This window comes from Falco rusticolus, chromosome 20, assembly GCF_015220075.1.
Source record: "Falco rusticolus isolate bFalRus1 chromosome 20, bFalRus1.pri, whole genome shotgun sequence".
Classification (NCBI taxonomy): Eukaryota; Metazoa; Chordata; class Aves; order Falconiformes; family Falconidae; genus Falco; species Falco rusticolus.
In genome coordinates this window covers 5,322,660-5,340,845 of record NC_051206.1, presented here as the reverse complement: position 1 = coordinate 5,340,845, position 18,186 = coordinate 5,322,660, and the positions used below count along the sequence as shown (strand labels likewise).

The 18,186-nt window shown below is 58.9% G+C and overlaps 3 protein-coding genes across 3 annotated transcripts; all 3 read left to right on the top strand.

Moving 5' to 3' along the window:
- The first annotated feature begins 4,015 nt into the window (after positions 1 to 4,015).
- Positions 4,016 to 6,616, top strand: ADRB3 (adrenoceptor beta 3). Its single transcript, XM_037371735.1, has 2 exons — positions 4,016 to 5,304; positions 6,353 to 6,616. Exons 1-2 carry the CDS (start codon positions 4,016 to 4,018, stop codon positions 6,390 to 6,392), a joined length of 1,329 nt encoding a protein of 442 aa, XP_037227632.1. The 3' UTR covers positions 6,393 to 6,616.
- A 2,873-nt stretch (positions 6,617 to 9,489) lies between these two features.
- LOC119140278 (nucleoplasmin-like) lies at positions 9,490 to 10,695 on the top strand. Its single transcript, XM_037371441.1, has 5 exons — positions 9,490 to 9,553; positions 9,773 to 9,855; positions 9,965 to 10,084; positions 10,182 to 10,275; positions 10,610 to 10,695. The coding sequence occupies exons 1-5, from the start codon at positions 9,490 to 9,492 to the stop codon at positions 10,693 to 10,695; spliced, it is 447 nt and encodes a 148-aa protein (XP_037227338.1).
- A 4,432-nt stretch (positions 10,696 to 15,127) lies between these two features.
- On the top strand, positions 15,128 to 17,756 carry LOC119140478 (prolactin-releasing peptide receptor-like). Its single transcript, XM_037371860.1, has 2 exons — positions 15,128 to 15,530; positions 17,117 to 17,756. Exons 1-2 carry the CDS (start codon positions 15,130 to 15,132, stop codon positions 17,748 to 17,750), a joined length of 1,035 nt encoding a protein of 344 aa, XP_037227757.1. The 5' UTR covers positions 15,128 to 15,129; the 3' UTR covers positions 17,751 to 17,756.
- Positions 17,757 to 18,186: the final 430 nt, after the last annotated feature.

The following is an 18,186-nucleotide window of genomic DNA, read 5'->3' as shown; positions in this document are numbered from 1 at the left end:
CCAGGCACTGATTTATCTGCTTTACACGTCTTGGATCATGGCTCACCCACACCCCTGGCCAGGGGGATTAGTGGAACTAGAACCGTATGTGTGAACCTGAAACACTTCATTAGGGTTGTTGTGTGCGTGCAGCCTGCTTGGGGTGGATAAGGCTGTGGGACAGGGATTAAAACAGTGCAGGGACTTTACATCCACTTCAACAGGAGTGCCAGCACGTGAAAACTTTAAGATCAGGGAGGGTGATTTACACCTTACACGGGCTGAGGATGCCAGTGCCAGCCAAAGTGGGTTGCCCTGGCCCTGCCAGGGGGGCTGCGCTGGTGCACCAGCTGGAGAAAGGTGGGCTTGTGTCCAGCTGTCTCTGAAGGACCCCAGGATATTTCCTCAGGAATCTACAAAAGGGTGTTTGAGCTCCTTGCAGGAGAGACACTGGCACAGAGGAAGCCCCTGCTCCACCCTCCCCTGGTCTAAGGGCTGGCTCCTGCTCACTGCCACGGCGGTGCTGGGCATCAGTGGGCACGAGGGAGCCTGATGCTGCAGGCTGGCATGCAGCCTCGCCCTCTGCATCACTCTGGGAGGAATCCAGGACCTTGGAGGCACCTTGCTCTGGTGCCAGGTTCCATTTGCAGGGGAAAATGCCCCAGGATGACGCATCCTCCAGGAGCTGCTCAACACCCTCTGCAGACGGCTCCATAGCTGCTGCTTGAGCTGTCTCACCCCGTTACCTCCCCGGCCAGGCAGACCCTGCGCCCCCTCAGATGTGTCTGGGACTGGCTCAGGCATCTGTTTCCTCTCTCCAAACACATCTGTGGGCACCAGGAGCTCCACGCACTACCCAACAAGGAGAGCTGCTCTGCTTGTTCCCTCCATCCCATCTCTTCCCAAGTAGGGATCTTCCCTAATCCATCCTGACTCAACCCCTGTGTATAAAGAAGTATTTTTAAATATCCATTGTTTATTCTGTAGCAACAGCCAAAGGAGTTGCTCTGATCCATGGCATAAACATATTTTCCCAGAGTTTTCTAAACAGCCACTTGACCCGCTGGCCAGCACTTCCCCGCAGGATCTCTCCAGGGATAGCTCTGCCTCTCCCTGCAGTGGCAGCGGTTGTGCAGGTAGACCCGGGCCAGGGGTTTTGGCCTGTGGCAGGGATGGGCAAGGGGAGAGGATGCTTTCCCTGGTGACAGCCCTGCACAGGAGGGTGCAGCTGGTGTCTCCAGCGCTGCAGGGGTGTGGGTCAAGGCTCTAGAGCAGTGGGGATGGAGGTCGGGGCTGCTCGAGACCCAGCATCTCTGTGCTTCAGCTTTTCCAGCTGTAAAACTGGGACAAAGATATTGAGCCACGTTACTTCCCCTGCCTTGATGAAATGCCTGGGACTCTCCCTTCCTCTCTCCAGTCCAGTCAGCTCCCTGGGAAGGGGGGAGGGTGCTGGGCTCTCCTGGCTGGCAGTGGAAGGAAAAGTCTCATTAAAGTGCCAGAGAGAAGACATCAGAAGCAGTGTTCTGGATGCCTGCTTTGGCACCCCGAGCACTCCTGGCTGTTTGTCCCACCACAGGCGGTGTATCTGTCTCCTACCCGCCTTGAATGCAGTGGGAAATCCCCTCCGGGGTACGGTGGTGTGGTCTGAAAACACTTCGAGGGAGCGTCTGCAGGAGAATACACTATAAAACTCCCAGGGCTGAGTCCTGCAGCCCTTTTGGTGCCCAGGAGCCAGCACACAGCCCAGCTCTGCCGGGTGGGCACGCACCAGGCTGCTGGGGATTCAGAGGTGAGGATGGGAAGCCGCCAGCCCCTGGTCACTCAGCAGGGTGGTGGCAGAGCTGTGAACAGAGCTGAGCATCCTGCGCCCGTGCCTGTCCTCTGCCAGCTCCATGGAGCCAAACCCAGTGCCCTCGTTATCCATGGACGTGCCCACAGATGCTCTTGCTTTACTTTTCAGACACAAAATCCAGCTGCAGCTCTGTGTGCTGATCCACGTCGGAGTTACGCATGCAGCCGCATTGGAAAAACGATGATGTTCCTGCACACATCTTGTTTGTCCCATGCATCGTTCCAGCGGAGGGACAAATCGCCCTGTAAATAGCAAGTCCAGGGCTTGGTCCAAGCCAGCAATTAATGCCAGAGCTGGGAGCTAAAAGAGGTTGCATCAAGCCCTTGTCTGACTGCTTTGAAAAATCAAAACAGTCTTGTAAAGATCAAGCTTGTAAAAATGGGGCTCTGTTTTGCTAGCTCATGAATGGGAAGAAATGCCAACTGGATAATTTTTTACACATATTTTTTTCCTCTTTGTCAACATTCCCCCATTTGGCTGAAACTTCAAAATGCCATATTTGGAGAGCGCCTGTCTTAGAAGTTCCAGTATTTGTATAAATAGCTGATAGTGAAAAACTTACCCACTCTGGAGTCTGTCCAGGGGCCCTCAGGAGTGGAGCTGGGGGTAGTGATGGGACCAAGGCTGCTGGGGCCCTGGAGCAGCCCAGTACCTTCCAGTCTGAGATGGCTCCCCACGGCCATGTGTGAGTGGAGAAGGAAGTGTGGCTGGAGGTCTCCAGAACACCAGCATCCACCCAAACGCACAAGGGAGAGCAGCAAAGGTGTGCTCCTTCTCCTCCATCTGCTGGGAAGGAGGTTTGGGCAATAAATGTGGAGGTGAAACAGTGATGGAGGTGCCCTGGATGTCATTGTTTGGTGTGGGGCTGTCATCTTGCTACCCTCTGCTGATGTTGGGAGGACAGGGAAGTCACTGTCCCCTGTCCTGCCCAGGGAGAGCCTGAGCACAGTGAGGGGTTTACTGAGGGACATGTGGTAGGGGGCGTGTAGCAAAGTCCTGGGGTGCACAGTGAGGAGTCTAGAGCAAGAGGTGCAGGGCAAGGTGCTGAGGTGGATGTAGAAGGACCAGAGCAGGTGATGAGGGGCACATGGAGGGACTGAGGGGTGCACAGAAGGACAGAGAGGTGCAGGATGAGGAGTGCATGGAGAAGGACCAGGGCACATGGCAAGGCGCTGGCATGTGCGTGGCACAGTGCAGGGTGCACAGAGAACCAGGACAGATGGTGTGGGACTGGGGCCACAGCGAGGGGCTGGAGTGCATGGTGCAGGGCTGGAGCCCATGGTGAGGGGCATGGAGAGGAACTGGAGTGCACAGTGGAGGGCACACGGTGAGAGGCTGAAATGCATGTGAGGGCATGGAGAGGGATTAGAACACACAGAGAGGCGATGGGGAGCACGTCGAGGGGCTGGGGCACACGGTGAGGGGCACAAAGAGGAACTGGAGTGGACAGTGAAGGGCGCGCTGCAAGGGCATGGGGTGCATGGCGAGAGGCTGGCGCGCATGGCAAGGTGCTCACGGTGAGGGGCTGGGGCGCACGGCGAGGGGCGCACGGCGAGAGGCTGGGGCACACGGGAGGGGCTGGCGCACACGGCGAGGGGTGTACGGTGAGGGGCTGGGGCGCACGGCGAGGGGCGCACGGCGAGGGGCGCACGGAGAGAGGCTGGGGCGCACGGGAGGGGCTGGCGCACACGGCGAGGGGCGCACGGCGAGGGGCTGGGGCGCACGGGAGGGGCGCACGGAGAGAGGCTGGGGCGCACGGGAGGGGCTGGCGCACACGGCGAGGGGCGCACGGAGAGAGGCTGGGGCGCACGGCGAGGGGCGCACGGCGAGGGGCTGGGGCGCACGGCGAGGGGCGCACGGCGAGGGGCTGGGGCGCACGGGAGAGGCGCACGGCGAGGGGCTGGGGCGCACCGCGGGGATGCCGGAGGGGAGCGCGGGGGGCCGGGGGGTGCCAGGCCGTGGGGGAGGCGGTGCCACAGCCCGCTCTTCTTTCATTGATCTCCGGAGCGGGGCAGCCCGGGGCCGCCCCGCGCCTTTAAAGGCTCCTCCTCCCGGCACGGCCCGGGGAGCGCCGCGGAGGGGAGCCCGGCCCCGCCGCAGCCCCGCCGGTCCGCCCCGAGGGCTGCTGCGGGCAGCGGGTGCGCACGTCGGGGCGCGGGAGCCGTGCCCCCCAGCCCGGCGGCCATGAGTCCCCTGCCCGCGGGCAACGGCAGCGCCTGGGGGGCGGCGGCGCTGGGCAGCAACTGCAGCGGGGCCGCCAGCCTGAGCCGGCAGTGGGTGGTGGGGGCCGCCCTCAGCCTCACCGTGCTGGTCATCGTGGCCGGCAACCTGCTGGTCATCGTGGCTATCGCCAAGACACCGCGGCTGCAGACCATGACCAACGTCTTCATCACCTCGCTGGCGTGCGCCGACCTTATCATGGGCTTGCTGGTGGTGCCACCGGGGGCCACCATCCTGCTGAGCGGCCACTGGCCCTACGGCACGATGGTGTGTGAGCTGTGGACCTCGCTGGATGTGCTGTGTGTCACGGCCAGCATCGAGACGCTGTGTGCCATTGCTGTGGATCGCTACCTCGCCATCACGTCGCCGCTGCAGTACGAGGCGCTGGTGACCAAGGGCAGGGCGCGGGCCGTGGTGTGCCTGGTGTGGGCCATCTCTGCCTTCATCTCCTTCCTGCCCATCATGAACCACTGGTGGCGGGATGGGACAGACGAGCAGGCAGTGCGCTGCTACGATGACCCGCACTGCTGCGACTTTGTCACTAACATGACCTACGCCATCATCTCCTCCACCATCTCCTTCTACGTGCCCCTGCTCGTCATGATCTTTGTCTACGTCCGCGTCTTCGCTGTGGCTACACGACACGTCCAGCTCATCGGCAAGGACAAGGTGAGGTTCCTGCAGGAGCCCCCCAGCCCCAGCTCCAGGAGCAGCCGGCGGAGACGGCCCTCCCGTCTGCTGGCCATCAAGGAGCACAAGGCGCTCAAGACCCTGGGCATCATCATGGGCACCTTCACGCTCTGCTGGCTGCCCTTCTTTGTGGCCAACATCATCAAGGTTTTCTGCCGGCCACTGGTGCCGGATCAGCTCTTCCTCTTCCTCAACTGGCTGGGCTACGTCAACTCAGCCTTCAACCCCATCATCTACTGCCGCAGCCCTGACTTCAGGAGTGCCTTCCGCAAGCTGCTGTGCTGCCCGCGCCGCGCTGACCGCCGGCTCCACGCCGTCTCACAGGACCTGCAGCGCTGCCCCTGTGCCTTCAGCCCCCAGGGGGGCCCGTCAGAGGACAGCAAGGTGGCAGCCCCCGGGCGCTCCGGGGAGGACAGCGAGGCTCGGGGCAGCGGCGGCAGCAGCCGCTGCAGCAGCCGGACGGAGGAGACCAGCCTGTCCCAGGGCAGTGGTCCTCGGCAGCGGCCCCTGGGCGAGTCCCAGCTGCAGGGCACCCAGACCACGCTGTGCTCACAGCTTGACGAGTAGGTACCTGCAAGTCCTTGTCTGGGGGGGCTCTGGGGGACCACCCTTTGGGGGTACGATGCAGGGGCTTGTCGATGGTGGGGCTCTGGTCTGACAGTGCAGCGCAGAGCTGGAGGTTAGGCAGACCCCAGAGCCGGAGGGCAGGCAGACCCTGGAGCTGGGGGGCAGGCAGACTCTGGGGTGCATGGGAGAGGTGCTTGGCTGGGGGGCTGGGAACCATCACCCTCTGCCTTTAGGCTCCCCTAAACCCTGGCCCCGTCACTGAGCTGCAGAGCTGGGGTCCGAGCCCAGTCCTGCCTTGTCCCTTCCTGGGGAACACCCCATCCTGGCAGCTGGGGTCTGCTGTTCCTGGGTGAAGGAAACACTGGTGATGAATAGGGAAGCTAAACCAGCCGAGCAGGAATGTGTCCCAAAGCCTGGGAATCCCATCCGCCTTCTCTCCCCACTCCCAGTTTCTGCTGTTTGAGTAGGAAAATGCAGGCAGCCCCTCCACTGTGAGGCAGCTGGGGGCCACTGTCACCAGCCTAGGCTGTGCGGGGCGCTTTGCCCTCTGACAGAGTGTAAATCTGGGAAGGGAATGTACTTTGTCACCCTCCGTCCCTCGCTGTGTCAGCCCTGCAGATGGAGATGGGCTTCCTGTAGCGGCAGCCCTGAGCCAGGGCAGGGGGTGGCAGGGCTGCCTGTGCCGTGGCCCTGCCCGCGCGCTGCCCACACCCTTCTGTGGATTTACACTTTTTTTTGCAAATTACAGGGTGGGTGTTTTCCCCTGAGTTTTTTACTAGTATGACAAAATTTGAATTATTCTGGTTACTGTGGATTTTAACCAGTTTTCTCTGGTCCGAAACCCTTCCTGATACTTGGAGGCGAGAGGGGTCCCTGCCATCACGCACAGGCAGAGCTGCTGTCGGCAGAGATGTGCAGAGAGGAGCAAGAAAGTGTTTCCTGAATTTGTGCGTTCTGAGGAAGGATTCATGCCCACTGGGAACATGGGATGGTGAATTGTGGGCTGGGTCCGGGCACTTCACACCCTGCACTCTCCTGTTTAAGGTTTGACGGCAAAGAGACACCCGTGGGTCCTTCCATCTGACTGGGAGCAGCTGAGAGCTGGGAAGAGAGTGAGTGTGCTTCCCGCGCAGCTGGCCCTGCAGCGGGATCAGGGCGATCATCCCTCGCAGCGTCTCCTCTGCCCGCTTTGGCCGCTGCCTTCCCTGGGGGAGCGCAGCCTCTGGCCAGCCCGCAGGCAGCTGCCCGCTCTCAGCACGTGAGTCTGACACCCCTGCCTGCCCCGGGATGCTTTAACCCCCTTGGCTGACGGGCTGCTGGAGCTCCAGACCTCACGCATGGTGGGTTTTGCCTGGCTTCAGTCCCGGATCCCCTTCTGTGCCCGCTGCTCCCCTTTCTCCCGGGGTGGTGGCCTTGGGTCCCTGTCCCCGGGGCTATGCTGCTGCAAGGGTTGAGCCCGGTGGGTGATGCTGTGTCACCTCCCACCCTCTTCTTGCAGGGCCAGGCGTTGTGAAGGGGACAGAGGAGCGGTGCTGGGGGTGATGGTGCTGGAAGGACCCTCCAGCGCACGCACCGACCTAGAGAAGAGAGGGGCTTTCCCTCGGGAGTGCTCGTGGCTGCAGTGAGGCCCGAGGAGATGGCTCCTCTGTGCCGTTGGTGCTGGAGAGCTGGAAGCAGCTGGGAAAAAGCTTCCGAGCCACTCGCCAAGAGGCAGCGCAGCCTCGGGGATGTGCCTGCGCCCACTGTGCAGATGGGGGACGAGCTCCCACCTGGGGATGTTTCCTGGCATGGCTGGCAGTGGGATGTGGTGGCTGGCAGCTCTGCTCTCTTAAAGGACAAAGGAGCTTGTCGTCTGGGCTCAGCCAGGTTTTGGACAGCCTGTCAGGAAGGGGAGAAGAGCCTCCTGCAGGCACAAGCCCTTCCCAGGATCGCCACTCCATCCCTGCCCCAGCCACTGCATTCCCAGGGCTGGGTGCAATCCCAGGAGCTGCAGCAATACCTTCAGCAAAGAAGCACAGGGGAGCAAGGGGAGCTCCAAGCATGGGGGACTGGGCAAAAAAAAAGTGAATTATGGTCTTGTCAAATCTCCCTCTGTTTCTCCCTCTCTGTTCAGGGTAGATACCCATGTTTCCACACTGTTTGGGGATGGGAGTGGGGTGGAGGAAGCTGGAGGTGCAGCAGCGGGGTCAGGCAGGGGGAGCATCACAGGAGGGCAGTTTTTGTCCCACACACTGGTCTGGGTACGTGGGGCAGTGGGGTGAGGGCAGGGAGGTTAAGCTCTTGCTTTAAACCTCTTTGTGCATCCGGTGTGGTGGGAGGTGGTGGCAGGGCGGGTCTAGCCCCAGGATGCTGTGCTGGCTCCTCTGCGGTGCCAGTGTACAAACGAGCCCTCGTATTCGCAGCTGTGCCCACGCCACACCATGCAGTGACTTTGGGGATAATGTTGGTTGTAAATATGTCATGGTGACTGTAAAGTTGTTGTCCTGTTTTGTCTCCCCCCACCCTGTGTGTGAAATAAACCTTTGAAACTCTGTGATGTCTCAAATCTGTGCCAAGCAGAGGGATGATGCTTCCGTGTGCCCTTCCCAAGGGGCTGCCCAGGGCTCGGGGCTGCAGGGACCGGCTGAGCGGGCAGGCAGGGAGAAGCCGGGCTCTGGGCATGCCATGGTGCCAGCCCCCAGCCCTGCCACATCTCCCTGCACCCTGAAAGCGTGGGCAGAGCCTGGTGCTGCCAGGGTCCCTGGCATGCAGGGTTGTCCCTCCCCAGGGCTGGGCACAGCACCCACCTGCCCTCTGTGCTGGGAGGGGAAGCTTTGTGCCCCACCCCGGGTCTGCCAGCACCAGAAGGTAGGCACCACCATCCCATCATAATTCCAGAATTTTTTAGCAGTGTGAGCATTTGCTCAGGAGAGGCAGAGCGCCCTGTGCTGGGATGATGCCTAGAGCATTGTGATCTCCTGCTGGGATCCCCCCTTGGCTTGTTTTGCTTTTAATACCCAGCAAGGATGAATAAAATAAAATATAATATATATGCTCACAAAATAAAGAGCAAAATGCAGCTCTTGGCAACTGTTTCCATATAGAGCTTTCGACATCAGTTTGGTGGCTCTTGGGAGGCTGGTCCCTCACCCCTGCAGCTGACCCCGAGCACAGGGTCCTGTGTGTCCCCCAGCCCTGCCGTGGCCCCATCCTCCCTGGGGTACCATTGGTGACCCGCTGAGGGGACACAGTCCAACACCAGCCTGGGAGCTGCTCGTTAGCCCTGCAAGACCACCGTGTTAATGAGTAACTTCCCAAACAGCAAGCAAGCCCAGGGCAGGGGGTGAAGGGGGGCTGTCCCAGGGAAATGGGGGCTCCAGCTCCCTGCACGTTCTGTTAGCAGGGCTAGTGCCCATCTCTAATCAAGCTAAAGCTGCCTCAGATGGGTTTCTTTCCTCCTGGGGGGTACATTGACGACACCTCCCCCCCCAGGCACCTGTGTTGCATTCCCAAACAGCACCTCCCCCGGGGTTCTCTTTCTCTTCATTAGCAGTCAGCACCGGGTGTAGGTGCTTGCTGCTCTCTGGGTGCTGTTCTCCCTGCCTGTGTATGTGTTGCTGGGCAGTGTGTGGGGATGGACATGTCCTATGCCCCCTGCCTCTGCTGTGTAGGGGGCATCTCCCTCCAACACCCCAGTCCCGTGCCAGGTTGTGCCGCTGGATCAAGCACCTGTGCTGGCAAAGCACTTGATGCTTGTGTGGCATTTTGGGGTTTCCAAGTGCTCTCGGCACTAAATGCCTCCCTGAAGCTTTAGTTGCTCTGCTGAGTCAGGATTGCCCTGTGCTGGGAGCATGCACGGAGCACCCAGTGCTACCTTTGCTTGCAGCACTCCCCTGATGCAGGGAGGCTGCTCATCCTCTTGTGGCTGGTTTTGTCTATATGTTTATTTAACTGGCTTTTCCATTTCCCCAGGGGATGCATAAGTGGCTAGGTGGTTTTATCCCTCAGTTAGCAATGCTACCCTGCCCAGGGGGTGCTGGGCCAGCTGCTGTCCTGGCTCTGGGCTTTTGGGACTGGGGAGTTTGCTCTCTGGGCTCTGAAGTCATGTTTTTGTGTTGTGTTTCTGCTCCAGAGCAGCTGAACACGGTTTTCTCTGCTGTTTGCTCCACAGAGTTCCTGCTGCCAGTGTTGGATTTGCTGTGATGAGCGGCTCTTCTCTCTTCTCCAGGTTGCTGTCGGAGGAGAAGCCTGTTGCTGCCCTGTGGGGTATGGAGATGCATGCCCTGGGCTGCTTTGGTGGGACCTGGTGGCAGGAGCGAGTGGGGAGGTGGTGGCTGTGCTCTCCGGGCAGCTGGGCTGGTGTGCATGGGGCATGGTTCCCCTTTCCCATTGAGTGTGTGCCCAGGAAAACCTCTGCTTTTAGCTGGCCCGAGGCTTGCTGGGGGAGCAGCTTGCATGTGCACAGATGATGCTGCACCCCTGCAGGCTGCCAGCTGAACACGGGCACCCAGAGCTGTGTGGTGAAGGAGGACGATGACTTCTTGGAGCACCTGGTCCTGCTGAGAACGGTGAGATGTGAGGCTTGCCGAGCAGCCCGTCGGAGTGAGCCTGTGCCCCAGCAGCAGGGCTGGCTGCCGGTGGGGCTCCCTGCCACGGGCTCTCTGCTTGGCTCCACAGATCTGCCTGGGGGCTGATGCCAGGGATGAGCTGCACGTGGTGGCTGTTGATTCGAAAAACACCTATGGAGACCACAAGCCAGTGACCATCGCAGCGCTGCGGACCTCGGTGCTCCCCATGGTACAGGCAACAAAACACACAGCGTGCAGCCCCTGCCCACGGGGTGATAACTTCACCCAGGTTGGGGCCGGGGTCTCTGAGCTCCGACTCTTTGCAGATCAGCCTCAAAGGTCTGGAGCTGGTCCCCCCTGTCACCTTCCTCCTCAAGTGTGGAGCTGGGCCAGTCTATCTCAGTGGGCAGCACATCACCCGTGAGTGCCACCGAGCTGCAGGGCTGGGGGCTGTGCTGGGGATGCTCCTGGGTCCTGTGGTGGCTAGTGCCCTCAACCAGGCTGCTTCCCCCTGGAGATGGAGGGATTGCCGGTCTTCGGGGCGGATTAGTGCTTGTTTGCATTTATGGGCTCGACACAGTGGTCTGTGCCAGCTTTCTGCTCTGCCTTTGGTGCCAAGGGGTGGGATGGTGCCGTGTTCCTGCTCCCAACGTGGGGTGGGATTGCTGGCTGTGTTTGCAGCTGGGGGTTTTGCCTCCCCTCAGTGGGTCAGGCCCCCCCGCTCCTGCTGCAGCCATGCATCTCCTCTCCCCAGTGGAAGATGATGCACAGTCCGAAGCCCACGAGGAAGAGCTCTCGGAGGAAGATGTAGGTGATGAGGATAATGATAGAGCATCATAGAACAGTCAGAGCTTGGTGAGGACTCTTTGGCTCTAGGAGTGGAGCTGGCACAATGGCAATGGTGGGGACACCCTCTGCCAGGAGCTGCAAATGCCTCATGCCAGATGGCACAGATCCTTGCAGGGGGATACAACCTGTCTGGGGTTTGAATATCATCCTTTGTCTCCTCTCCATTCCTACCACACTCCCATAAATGCTCTTTTTTTCCTTTTTATTGCAAAAACAGTGTGAAAGTGCAAATATCCTGGAATTAGTCTGGGCTGTGCTCTCACTTGCTGTCCTGTCCCTCCCTGCCTCCTCTTGGAAAAATATATTCTGTGTCTGCAATTACCATGATGCTGTGGGTCGTGCCGTGATGCTGTAGGTTGTGCTGCTGACCCATGGATCTGGGGGATCAGGGGTCCCACTGAGCAGTGCCTGGGGAGCTGCCTGCTGCCAGGACAGGGCTCAGGGGTGCTCTCAGCATGTCTGGAGGACAAAGGCTGCACCATGTCCCGGCTCAGGGCTTGTGTGTCCACAACAAGCTTAGCCATGTCTCTGGGGCAGGACAAGATGCTCTGGTGCTGAGGGGCTCATGCACTCCCTGCGCAGCCCTGGCATCAATTATCCTGTGTGCTCCCTTCTAATGGTCCTTTTGTTCTGGTAGGAATTGCTCGGACCATCACCTGTTCGGATCAACAGGACAAAGTTGTGTCACTGTCTTCACAGCAGCCCAGGGAAATGCAGCCAAAAGCCGCCCAGAACAAGCAGCCATTGAAATAACGTAATTAGAACTCGTAATTGAGAAAATTGCCCAAACCCATTATATACATGATATTAGCTGGCAGTGCGGTTGACTTTAAAGGGGAGCCCTGGATCTGCAGGCAGGGCGGGCTGAGAATGGGGCCCAGGGGTCTTTTTTTATTTTCCACACTGGTAATGGAAAAGGGCACAGAGATGAGCTGATGGGCGCGTGGGGGTAAGGTTGCTGCTGTCGGGCTGTAATGGCTCGGGAGAGGCTGGAGATGGGTCTGGGTGAAACCAGCTGCCAGCCCTAACGGGCTGCAGCCTGGCAGCATGTCTGCTCGGGGATGCAAGGGGGCAGGACCACAGGGTGATCGCATGCAGCCTTCGCCCCAGGAAGGGGCTTCTCTGGCATCGCCTTGCCTGGAGCCCCCTTCTCTGCACTTGGGTTTGAGATGTGCCCTGGGATGGGGAGCAGAAAGCTGCTGCTGTGCACAGCCTCAGGGGCACCTCTCATCCTGCACTGGCAACATCTCCTGGAGGGCTTTGGCATAACCATGGCAACTGCCAGGTAATTAATAGATGGATCTCAATGTCATGGAGACAAAACAAGGACAAGGAGTGTGCCGGGCACTGGGCTGCATATGCCTGCGCAGCTGGGCACAGAGGGCCCCAGTGCAGGCTGCAGCCCCGTGGCATGTAGCTGGTGCTGTGCCCACCCAGCCGGCACCAAAATGGGTTCTGTTCCCCCTGTGGCACGGGTGTCCCTTCATCACCCTGCTGCATGGTGGTGGCACATGGCAGCCAGCATCTCCCCTGGGCAGGACAGGGTGAAGAGGCAGCCCTGAGCTCCTCACAGCGTTCGCGCACAGGATGGGTGCCAGCCTGGCGCACCGGCAGGACTGTCTGTTCCAAGTGCCTGGTGGCTTAAAGACTTTCTTTTGGGAATAATGGAGAAGAGTTTTGGCAGAGAAAGGAGATGTGAGGATGACATTTTAATGTGGAAAATGCTCCTGTTAGGTGAAAAGCTGCTGCAGAGATTCCTTCCATGCTAATTGTTCCCCAGGAGTTTGTGGGCTTTGCACAGGGCGATGGGCGCAATGGTCCTGGGCTCAGCAGCGAGGTGGTCCCAGCCCCGAGCACTCGCACCATCGCAGCCTGGCAGGGCTGGGAGCTGTTCTGGGGTGGCTTTGCTGGCTACTCGGTACTGCACATCTCCAGCTGTGTACATGTCCTCCAGATGTTCACAGTCACACCCCAAATCCCAGGGGAGCTGTATGGGATCCCCCCAGGAGCTGGGGCTTGCCCCAGGCTTTGTCGGTGCAGAAATGTTTGTGCCTTCCACTGCTCCAGGCTGGTCGCCACAGCTCCACCGGGTACATGTCACAGCCTCGCCTGCTTTTTGAGTGAGCAGATTCCAGTTAACAAATGCAGGAATGCCCTTTTAGTTTGTGCATAAATGGCCAATTATTTGATGCATGAGCACCCCATCAGCTCACCCATGAGCACCCAACTAATCGCACGGGTAGTGCAAGCCTGAGCACCAATGGAGTGCATGCATGAGCACCCCATTAGTGTCCTTGGGTGCCCATTTGGTTCTGGCATGAGCCCCCGTTATCTCAGGAGTCTGGTGCTGGCAGAAAGGGCAGGAGGAAGCCTCAGCCTGGGGATGGGGGAGGCGTTTTCCCCAAATACCTCTTAATTATTTACATTTTCTGCTGTCTACTCAGAGAAGCTTGTGTTAATTGCAATAAACTAAAATAAATAAGAATTCTCCTAGCTGAGGTTGCTTTGCCCAGTTCCCCATCCTGGTCCAAAGGGCCAGATCTAGCCTTGCTCCGGGAGCAGGGGTAGGATGCATGGCCAAGCCACACAGCTAGGCAGGGACAGGGACTGAGATCACCACGATCTCACTGCACCTCTGCAGCTGGTGAGGGGGCACTGGGGGGGCCCGCTCCCCCCTGCCTGCCCAGCCTGCGGGAAGGTGACTGCCTTTAAATGCTGCTTGGCAGCACAGCCAAGTGCTTTGCTGCAGGTGCTTCACCTGGAAAAGCAGCCCTTCATTTAGGGATGCATGCAGGGCTGAGGACGTATCTCAGGAGGAGGCTTCTGCACACGGTAATTTATTTGTGGGGGGATTTTTACCTGCTGATGCTCAGCTGGAGCAGAACGAAGAGTCGTGTGGGGTTGGCCAGTGGGGAGGTGATTGCAGGGCTTTGGATTCAATATTTGATTGATACTCGATATCTGATATGTGGTAAGAGGGACGATTCTGAACCATCTCTTCTGCCTCTGAAAGCATCCTTTGAGGTGGGGTGCCTTGTCGACATGTGGGGTGAGGCAGGCAGGGTGCATGGAAGTTGATCTTAAAGCCCAGTTAATATAAATTCAGACTGCAGAGCTTATGGGGGACTGCTGAGACGCATTACGAAGCTGTGGCTGGGGGCAGCTCTCCCTTGGGTTCCCTTGGGGACTTCCAAAATATGCCAGGTGAGCTTCAGTCCTACTAGCTGAGATATGTGAGGGCTTAAGAATGAAATAACATCTGGTACAGAAGGAAATCAGCAGGGTGGCAAGTCCTGTGCTGGGGAAGAGCAGGAGATAATATATGGAAATAGCCCAGGAAATTAAAGTTGGACTGCAGCGGGTGGTCAGATGATTCAGTGGGTGGGAGGGAGGCAGGGGATGTGGGAACAGCCTGGGAGAGGGGGTTGCACTGGGCAGGTGGTCCCGGGGCTCTGGCAGTGAGCACTGCAGGACGGGGACGGTGCTGCCTGCACTCCCCTGAGGCCAGGTGCCGGCTATGGGCTCCCAGCAGGACCCAGCTGCCTGTGGGGAGCAGCCCGGGCAGGCAGGGACCCATCTTCCAGGACTGATCTAATTTTTTTCCCTGAATTTCCTTCTTGCCCCCCACCCCATTCCCTTCACAGCTGATGACATGAAACTCTGGCGTTGCTTTCAGCAGGACTGTGTCGGGGTCTACAAAAGCATCTCAGCTGAGCCCCCTGAACTGCGGCAGCGATGAAACCTGGGCTGGCGGCTGCCAGACTTGGTGCTTGAGGAGACCTGGTTAATCTCGTTAGGGGGATGGATGAGCGGGGTGCAGGCGCACGACGCTTTGAGGCAGTGCAAAAGTAGTAGAGCATCTTTATTCGTTTATCCATTAATGTCCTTTGTGATTTCCAGAAACATTAGGAGCTATTTTCTGGCTCAGCCACTGCTTCCCTTTTCTGTCTGCCAGCAGCTGCCCCTCCGTGCCGGCTGGGCTGGGGCAGAGGCAGGATTGCTGCAAGCGCTTCATTTAAAGGGGTGCTGGTGAGACCCGATTTTGGTAAGTGCCTTCCCTGCGCTCACGGTCAGCCCTGCTGCTTTTCTCCTTCTCTTCTTCCCTACCCCACGATAACCGCTGTTGAGCCTGGGGCTGTCTCCCCCTCCTGATGCAGGGCTGCGTGCCAGCATCACCCCTTTTCTGAGCCTGATTTTTCCATTTCCCTCCCCAGGAACCCGCGGGACAAAGCCACCATCCTGGGGAGCCTCCCCGGGTACCGGGCAGGGTGCTGGGCAGGAGGACAGCCACAGCAAAGCCATGACAAGGAGCAGGATGTGCCCCATGGATGCCTAAAACCCATGACCACCCAATATTGGGGTGCTGAGGCTGGTCAAGACAGGGGTTTTCTCACCTGCCTGTGGTAGACGGGCTCAGCTGCAGCCATGGAGGGGGACGGGGCCAACACCACTGTCTACAAGCTTGCCCTGCAGAACCACTCCAATGCCAGCGCGCAGTTCACCGGGGTGCAGCTCATCCAGTCCTTCAAACCCCTCATCATCCCCTGCTACGCCCTGGTTGTCCTCGTTGGCATCTTCGGCAACTACCTGCTCCTCTATGTCATCTGCAAGACCAAGAAGATGCACAACGTCACCAACTTCTTCATCGGGAACCTGGCTTTCTCTGACATGCTGATGTGTGCTACGTGCGTGCCTTTCACCCTGGCCTATGCCTTCAACCCCCAGGGTTGGGTTTTTGGGAAGTTTTTGTGCTACTTTGTCTTCTTGATGCAGCCCATGACAGTTTATGTCTCCGTCTTCACACTCATGGCCATCGCAGTGGACAGGTAAGCACCAGCAGGGTGGGTGGCTTGGGGATCCCCAGTCCCCTCAAGCTGCTGCTTGGTCAGCTTGGGGTGTTAAGTGCTGTACGCTCAAAACTGGAAAAGGAAAAATCCAGGGGATCTCTGCAGTGTCTCTGCAGCCTCCTCTTTAGCATCAGGACTCGAGCTCAGGTGGAGGAAGTGCAGTGGGGGCGTTCGGCTGGCCGCATCGGGAAATGGTGTTGCGCGGTTTCACGCCTGCCTGTACAAAGCCATCGCTACTGAAATCTGCTCCCCCGCAGCCAGATCTGTGCTCCCGGCAGGCGCTGCTCTCTCACAAGGACTCGCTGGAGTTTGCTCCTGGTTCTTCATACTTTGCCAGACAAATCTGCACTCAAATCATGCTGTGCTCTGGCCCCTGGGTGAAGAGCACTTTTGCATCCCCGAGTGCGCCTGGGCAGGGTCTGATGGGGGTGGTTTGTAAAAACTGTGTTTCCATAGAGACCTCCTCTCATAAAAGGTGCTCCAAACCTTGCAGGGATGGGTGCGACGCTGGCAGCACCAAGAGTGCCTCTCACACTCATATGCCTCTGCCCAGGCGGGAGCGGGGCAGGACCATGATGGGAAGAGAGGGGAAAAAAGAGAAGATTAAAAAAATGAAAGATTTGAGTGGAATAGCTGAGAGAGGCTGGACTGCTGGCAGAGCTGTGCTGCTCTCGCCAGGGGCTTGAGATGTCCCAGCAGTGCTGATGTTCTCCTTTTGCTCTTCAGCAAAGCCCTTTTTTGGGGGGTGAAAATTAATTGCTTGTTTCTCCTGCTAAAGAGGCAGCCACCAAATTACACTGTCCTCAGCACATTCATAAAACGTCATTGGGATTTATAGTAAATGGACAATTTTAGCTCAAATCCTCCAGCTCCAATGAGGGGGAGCACACGGCTGCCCCAGGCCTCTGCTGGTCTCGGGCTTCAGCACAAGCCTGCGAGCAAAGCACACGAAGAGCTGTCAGTGCTTTCCTGAACGTTGCAATATTTAATGTTGCGATAGCAAATGCTGCAATACTAAGTGGCGGGCTGTGCCAGGGGGCAGAGCACTTAGTATGCAAAAGAGCTGCATAACATCTAATTACGGTCACTGAAGGTACCTTGCTGGGAGCCCATTTAGGATCAGCCCTTGATTGTAAGGGAGATCATAAGGACTGCCACGGAGAGGAGTGGAAGATGCTCAGTGGAGGAGGAAGTAAAGGAGGAACTGCTGGCTTTTATTGTCATTCACTCAGTGCTGCCTGCGGTCCTCAAGGTGGGTCCAGAGACAGGCTGCAGGAGGGATGCTCCGTGCTCCATGCCTGGCCCTGCTTTCGAAGGTGGCAGAAGCAACCCAGTCCTTCCAGGGGCTCCATGGCAGAGCAAGGGGATGCAGTTGTCCCCCCTGTTCCCAGCCAGCCCCTTCCCAGCCCAAGGCCGTGCCCCTGCTCCTGGAGCTGGCAGGGCTCTGCCTCCCATGGCTCCAGCCCTGCCGCCAGCCACCCCTTGCCCTGGGGGCTGCTGGGGGGGGGGGGCTTGGGCTGCCGGGCTGCTCTAGGGCTCAGGCTCCCCCATTTACCTCCCTGCAGGTACTACGCCACTGTGCACCCCCTGAAGAAGCGCATCTCAGTCACCAGCTGCATCTCTGTGGTGGGGGGCATCTGGCTGCTGTCCTGCGTGCTGGTGGCCCCCGCCATCGCCCACACCTACCACGTGGAGTTTCGGCAGGAGGGCTTCGCCATCTGCGAGGAGTTCTGGATGGAGAAGGAGACGCAGCGCCTGGCCTATGCCTATGGCACCCTGATCGTCACCTACATCCTGCCCCTCTCTGCCGTCTCCCTCTCCTACATCTGCATCTCAGTGAAGCTGAGGAACCGGGTGGTCCCTGGCCACCCCACGCAGAGCCAAGCCGAGTTTGACCGTCTGAGGAAAAGAAAGATCTTCCGCCTCATTGTGCTGGTGGTGGCGGCCTTCGGGGTCTGCTGGCTCCCCATCCACGTCTTCAACATCATCCGAGACATCGACATCAACCTCATCAACAAGCACTACTTCCTCCTCATCCAGCTGCTCTGCCACTGGTTTGCCATGAGCTCCTCATGCTGCAACCCCTTCCTCTACGCCTGGCTGCACGACCGCTTCCGCGGGGAGCTCCGGAAGATGTTTGCCTGCAAGAGGAAAATCATCCCTGCCAAGAACTGTGGGGCTGTTGGCGGCATGCTCTGAGGCTGGGGTCTCGCTCCCCAGCCCCTCCACGGCCGTGTGCTTCACCCCGTGGATGGCAGGGCTCTCCTCGCTGCTGAGGGGCCGGGGATGCTGTCCTGCCTGCGGGACCAGAGGCAACCAGGGTCCTCCTGCCTGCCCAGGGGTTTGCAGCACTCGCTGCAGCATCCTTCCCTACGCCTGCCCTGCAACAGGTGCTCGGCTCCGCTCCTGGCATGCCCTGAGCAGCCTTTGCCACCATGACAGCCGCTGGCATGAGCAAAAATGCATCTGCTGCAGCTTTTCCCTGCAAGTTGCCCCAGCCACCCCCAGCTGCGCACCTGCAGCCTCACCAGTCCCAGCAAAACCCATCCCCCCTGCGAGGGTCTCAGATCTCCCCCCCAGGGCAGCACGTGTGGCCCACAGAATGTCCCCGTCCCCAGGGTTGGTTCCATGACTG

Excerpts from the sequence above, each read along its gene's own strand:
- LOC119140478 (XM_037371860.1), top strand. The coding sequence starts at position 15,130 with ATGGAGGGGGACGGGGCCAACACCACTGTCTACAAGCTTGCCCTGCAG. Across the intron at positions 15,531-17,116 it reads ATGGCCATCGCAGTGGACAG|GTACTACGCCACTGTGCACC; the intron begins GTAAGCACCAGC and ends ACCTCCCTGCAG.
- ADRB3 (XM_037371735.1), top strand. The coding sequence starts at position 4,016 with ATGAGTCCCCTGCCCGCGGGCAACGGCAGCGCCTGGGGGGCGGCGGCG. Across the intron at positions 5,305-6,352 it reads CTGTGCTCACAGCTTGACGA|GTTTGACGGCAAAGAGACAC; the intron begins GTAGGTACCTGC and ends CTCCTGTTTAAG.
- LOC119140278 (XM_037371441.1), top strand. The coding sequence starts at position 9,490 with ATGAGCGGCTCTTCTCTCTTCTCCAGGTTGCTGTCGGAGGAGAAGCCT. Across the intron at positions 9,856-9,964 it reads ACCTGGTCCTGCTGAGAACG|ATCTGCCTGGGGGCTGATGC; the intron begins GTGAGATGTGAG and ends TTGGCTCCACAG. Across the intron at positions 10,276-10,609 it reads CAGTGGGCAGCACATCACCC|TGGAAGATGATGCACAGTCC; the intron begins GTGAGTGCCACC and ends TCCTCTCCCCAG.